The sequence below is a fragment of the Lutra lutra genome, chromosome 12, assembly GCF_902655055.1.
Source record: "Lutra lutra chromosome 12, mLutLut1.2, whole genome shotgun sequence".
Classification (NCBI taxonomy): Eukaryota; Metazoa; Chordata; class Mammalia; order Carnivora; family Mustelidae; genus Lutra; species Lutra lutra.
Window position 1 is genome coordinate 82,411,999 of NC_062289.1, and position 6,000 is coordinate 82,417,998.

Sequence of the window (6,000 nt, forward strand, 5' to 3'; positions counted from 1 at the left end):
GGCTTGCGGGGAGTTCTCAGGTGAGCTCCGCTAGAAGCGGTAACAAAAAAAACAACCGATGGCCCCAGTAGTGGGAAGAAGAGCCCAGGCCAGCCAACTCCTGAATCGCGGGGACAGAAACCTCACGCCAACCACAGTCTTGGGGGACAGGCTCCTCGTGCCCGGGTAGCCAGGCAGGAGACTGCCCCCCAGCCATCCGTCCTCGAGGCTGAACACAACGGAAGCACCCGGTGAAGACGCGGCCCTTGCTCTCTCTCTCTGTACAAGGAAGGATGGCATTGCTCAATACCTCATACCACCACACACAAGACCCGGGGGGGGGGGGGGGGGCTGGCGCTCAGAGGCTACAAGTTCAAGGGCACAGCCTTTAAGACTTAGAATCCTCACGAGTTCATGAAAAGGCGAAGCAGAATGAAAGTCGAAATTACATGCACCTGGAGAGCTGATGAAAGGAGAAAACATTCGAAGACAATGATCAAAAACAGGGCAGCATGTGAGTTGGCTCTTAAAGGCCCAAACCTCCAGGGCCGGGTTTCTGGAAGGCAGAGAAGCGGCAGGCTGGCTCAGCCCTTGGCAGTGGAAGGGGAGGAAGAGACGAATGCCAAGCTCCAAAGCCCCCCAGACCAAGGAGGTGAACCCCACTCAGCCCCGCTTCCCACCACCACGTGGGGACACAGACCCAGCATCACAGGCCTTTCGGTTTTCAAACAAAGTTGGAAATCCTGCCTTATCTATGCAGTCTCCAGGGTGTGAGCCGCCCCAGCCAAGTCTTCAGGTCCAGTCTGGGCCCGAGCAGGACAACTGGGAGCCACCAGTGCTTGGCAGTGTTCACAGAGCGACCCGCGGGCCAGCCAGGTGCAGGGGACCACTGGGCCTGAGGGCCTCCAGTCACCCTCACACCAGCCACTGACGCGACTCCTCTCGCCATGCCCATCTTACAGCCGGGGAAAGTGAGGCTCGGGAAGACCCGCTGACTTCCTCATGATCACAGCAAGAAGTGGTGGAGCCAGTTTGAAATCCAGGTGGTCAGGCCAGAGTGTCTCGTCCACATCACAACTCGTGTGCAATCGTTTCCTACAGCGGCACAGCCAGTTAAGCACGGGAGAAGAGTATTATGCTACTGCTGGCACAGGAACGAGACAGAACGGAGCAGAGTTTACGCAGACGCATGCTCCACTCTTGGCTCTTCTTAGGGGAGAAGGAATCAGGTCTGTTCTCCCCCAGCCCGACACACGTTAATTTACCAACTACTACCTGAGAAGCTCCCGAGTAATAAGCCACATCTGTCTCCAAGGTGCTCCCTGTCTAGGGAGCAGGAGGGAGGAAGGGAGAGAGCGGGGTCCCCCAAGGGAAGGGACTCAGTGGAAGCTACACATCCATTATACGGGGGAGGGCTTGGAAGCTGCCAGGTGGCACTGTCTGCCATTCCGTGGTCAACAAGGGGCCATTGTGAGCCTCTGCGCCAAGGAGTGACAAAGTCAGACCTGTGCTCCGGCAAGGCAAGCAGCGTGTACCGAAGGGAGGAGGAAGGAAAAGCAGGAAGCAGGGAAGCCAGCCAGTGTTCAGGGGGGAGGAAACAAGGCCCCCACAGAAAGGGGGGGATTAAGAAGGAAGGTAGTGTTGCCGAGGACTGCCTAGGCAGGGAAGACGACCTAGTCTCCACTTCTGGGAGGATGGCGGAGAACGGTGATGCCCCGGACAGGAATACAGGAGTCCCAGAAGCCAGCTGAGGGCCACGAAGGGGAGGAAAGTGCCCATGAGGAGCTGAAAAGCCCTGAAGGAAGTCGGACAAGCCCGCCAGAGCTGGAGGGAAGCGCGAGCAGGTGCTTCTCACCCAGAAAAAGGGCCTCGTCCGCCCAGCCCACATGCAGGCTGGTCAGGCGGTTTCTGAGAGCCAGGGTGGCGGCTGGAGGGAGGGCCGGTGACTAGGTCTGCAGCCGGCTGGGAATGTAAACAGGAGGGGAAGGAGGCTCGCCCCAACCCCAAAGGCTGTACCTGACCTTCCTTCCCCTAGGTGCCTGAATTCCACACTAGCCCTTTAGTAAGCTCAGGCTGGGGGAACTAGGAGGGGACAACACAAGGTGATACTGGCAGGCAAGAGGACCCCACAAACACAGGAGAAGAGCTAGAAGTCAGAAAGCCCCCATGTCTGGGAGGAAGCTCCCCCCAGGCCAGAGTGCAAGACCCCAAGGAGCACCTCACCTCCCAAGTAGAAGACCAGCAAGGGATCTCAGTCCCCAGGGTTCCAAGGCGGGGTGGGAGTGTGGGGCATGAGGGGAAGCGGGGGCAGGTGGGGACCCCCTCCCAGGGACATAGAACCCCCCTCCCAGGGACACAGATGCTACAGTCAGGAAGACTCCTGCACAGACAAGGGGGCAAACCCCACCGTCACAAAGCGTCCCACGCCCTGGAGAGGGAGCCCCCACTATTCCGGTGGCTCCTCCAAGCCCCGAACAGGGAAAAACTGAGAATCAGGGGATTCTTCCAACAAGCAGCAGGGGCCTTGACAGCAACGCCCCGGTCCCCAGGAGGGAAGTCCCCCTTGCCAGGGGGCCCTTCGGATCCCGAGGAGGTGCCAGACTTCTGGAGGCCACGGCCCGGGCAGGGCGGGGGTGGGGGTTGTGTGGAGAGGCGGTGGTGGCCGCGGAGCCCCCGGGCCGCGTGCCGGCACTCACCCAGCGCCAGGCCGCTGGCGGCGCCCGCGGCCGCCCGGAAGCGGTCCATCTGCGTGTTCTTCTTGCTGTCAGGCTCCCACATCACCTGGCACTCCAGGATCTCCTCCCGGCCGGCCCGCGGCTGCTTGGACATGGCTACGGCGGGGGTGGCGTGCGCTGCGCTGGGACCGGGAACCGGGCTGGGAGCGGGCCAGGGGCGGCAGGCGGGGCGGCGGGATCCCGGGGAGGCGGGTCAGCCGCGCGGACCCGCGACAGGCAGCGCGACTGAGCGCTGCGCGGGCGCCGTCCGCAGGAGCCCCGGCCGGCCCCGCCCCCATCAGGCCCCGCCCCTCTCCGGCCCCGCCCCTCCGCGTGTAACCCTCCGCCGGTGCCCAGCCTCGCAAAGGAGCGCTCGCCGCCGCGCCCAGCTGCCGCCGGGACTCGAACCCGCGCGCGCGCGCGCGGTGGGTGGAGCTGTGCAGGCGCGTTGCTCCCGAGCTCCCCATCCTTACCTGGGGCCTGAAGGGGTTAAAGCAGCACGGGAAGCAGGGAGCTAGAGCCTCTGGCTCATTCCTGTGCTCATTCATTCGCTATTGATTTGTTCTTCCTGCGGATTATTTACCGAGCGCCTGGTGGGTACCAGGCACGGTGCAGGGCTGTGCGGATACAGCAGTGAAGAAGCAAAATTCCTGCCCAGGGTCAGCAGGAGAGAAGAAGTGGAGAAGATGCCCTATATACGTCATACATAGCATAACGCATACAATAAAGTATATGGCACACCAATGAGTGTCGTATAGATAATACGTATACGGTTATCCATATAATAAAAAGTGTTAATTACTATGGAAAGAAAGCAAGGAAGGATAGAAGAAACGGAAAGAGGAGTGTTTCTATTTAAATAGAGTCAGGGAAGAGCCCACTGAAAAGGTGACTTGAAGCAGGTGACAGGTGTAATGAGCTCTTCAGTATCTGGGGGAAAGTTTCCAGACGGAGATGACATCAGGTACAAAGGCCCTGAGGCAGGAGTGTTGGGTGTGGGTTAGAGAACTAGTGAAGTGTCCAGCCTTTTTCTTCGACTTGAGAGACCTGGGGTAGAAGATAAAATCAATGAAGGAAGAACGGCAGCACAAGTGGCCCCTGAGAATCATGAAGACCAGCTTTTACCATGGGCAAGATGAGATCACTGAGGGTTTTGAGTGGAACAGGGTCATGTAGCTGTAATAGGAACTCCTCTGGCTGCTGAGTTGAGAATAGATTTCAGGGAGCAGGTATATAAGCAGGGAGACCAGTTAGGGTGATGTTAAAAGAAATGATGGTGGGGCACTTGGGTGGTTGAGCTGGTTGAGCATCTGCCTTTGGCTGGGCCCATGGTCCCAGGGTCCTGGGATCAAGCCCTGCAGGGGGCTTCTTGCTTGGCAGGGACTCTGCTTCTTCCTCTCCCGCTCCCCCTGCTGTGCTCCCTCTCTTTCTCTCTGCAAATAAATAAATAAAACATTTAAAAAGAGAGAGAGAGATTATGGTGGCTGGACCAAGTGGCAGATGTGGAAATAGAAAAATGGGACTTGGGGCATATTTTGAAGGTTTATTTATTGCATTCCTACTGTATGTTGTTTGACACGTGCTAAGGACCTCCCTGTATTCCTTGTAACTTATTCTCAGAGCAACCCAGTCAGCTTCTCCGGGGCACACTTTTTTTTTTTTCCTGTGTTGGGGTTATATGAAGCAACCCCACCACTAAATCAGAAACAGCTTCCGCCTCTCAATCGCCATGAATAAAATCAGTTCTCATTTAAAACAGGATGCTGGCTATATAAACATGACTTCCAGAATACCTCGTTCCCTTGACCTCGAAGTCCTAAGGCCAGCTCTGGCTCTGTGTTTGAGTTATCACCTTTGTGAAGGCATGAGTTCATCTTGACCGGGAAGGAGAGTCATCTTTGAAGGATTCATGGTTATTTCTTAGACACTGGAATGCAAATTCCACAGGAGCAAAATCCTTGCTTCATCAGTTCACCACGGTTCCCAGAGCCTGATCAATAACAGGAGATCAATAAACAGTCATTCATTCAGAAATGCCTAGCGTGTGCTTGCCGTGGGCTAGGAAAGGGGGTTCTGCTATGTAAAGCATAGACCTCCTCTTCCTGGGGCATGCAAATCGGAGTTTCAGTAGGGGATTGGCTGATTCTCATGGAGTGGGCAGAGGGCTGGATTTATATGCCCGATGACCACTTGATTCATCCTTAATCCCTTCAGCCTGGCCCACCCAACCAGGACAGCCTCTGTAGGGGAACCGAAGGGAGAGGTAAGCTATAGCCAAAATAACTGGGTACTAGGTCATCACCCTTTCAACACTTCGAGACACACGCAAACCTTTGGAAATACCTTTGCAGGCCTCACCTTGCCGTCCCATATCCTTCTTAACACTATCAAAGAGGGGGAAGAAGAAGAGATTCTAAAAAGTTCTTCCCATTTAAAATGGAAACATTGGGGCACCTGAGTGGCTCAGTCGGTTAAGCATCTGCCTTCCACTCAGGTCTCAGTCCTGGGGTTCGGGGATCAAGCCCTGCACCGGGCTCCCTGCTCAGCTGGTTGTCTGCTTCTCCTCCCTCTGCCTATCACTCCCCCTGCTTGTGCTCACACACTCTCTCTCTCTCTCTCTCACTGTCAAATAAATAAATAAAATCTTTAAAATAAATACATAAATAATAAAATGGGAACATTGCTGGAAGGGCCCTTCTTGACCAAGAACCTTACACTCTCTGTTGCATGTGCAAACTTCCTTGCGTCTCTGCAATTACCTTCTTCCCCTTGTACCTGTTGCTTAGTTTTGACTTAAGGATCTGGACTGGTACTTTTGGGTTTTTGTTTGTTTTTGAGAGAGAGGGAGAGAAACAGTGCATGCATGGGGTAGGCCACAGAGGAAAAGGTAGAGAATCTTTTTTTTTTTTAAGACTTGATTTATTTTCTTGAAAGAGAGAGCATGTGAGAGAGAGAGAGAGCACATAGGGAGAGGGAGAAGCAAACTCTCCACCAAGCAGAGAGCCCAACTTGGGGCTTGATCCCAGGACCCCGAGATCATGACCTGAGCCGAAGGCAGAAACTCAACCCACTGAGCCACCCAGGAGCCCCAGGGGGAGAGAATCTTAAGCAGACTCCATGACCCTGAGATCATGATCTGATCTGAAATCAAGAGCCGGAGACTTAACTCACGGGAGCACTGAGACGACCCTAGATTGGTACTACGTATACACCACAGTCCCGACCTGTGCTCCCCGCTCCTGTTCTAGGTACTTCAAAACTTTTTAACAGAATACAGAAATTTGCCAGGCTGACCTTCCGGTCATTT

General features: G+C 55.3%; 1 protein-coding gene across 2 annotated transcripts in view; it reads right to left on the reverse strand.

The window, feature by feature from the left end:
• The window catches only part of AACS (acetoacetyl-CoA synthetase), a 53,887-nt gene extending 50,918 nt beyond the window's left edge, over positions 1 to 2,969 (reverse strand). Inside the window, exon 1 of one of the 2 annotated variants that reach the window (XM_047697457.1) lies at positions 2,676 to 2,969. In XM_047697457.1, the coding sequence (XP_047553413.1) occupies positions 2,676 to 2,808 (133 nt within the window). In that variant the 5' untranslated portion in view covers positions 2,809 to 2,969. The remainder of the gene's footprint in view (positions 1 to 2,675) is intronic. The other variant, XM_047697456.1, reaches the window with a different exon arrangement.
• Positions 2,970 to 6,000: the final 3,031 nt, after the last annotated feature.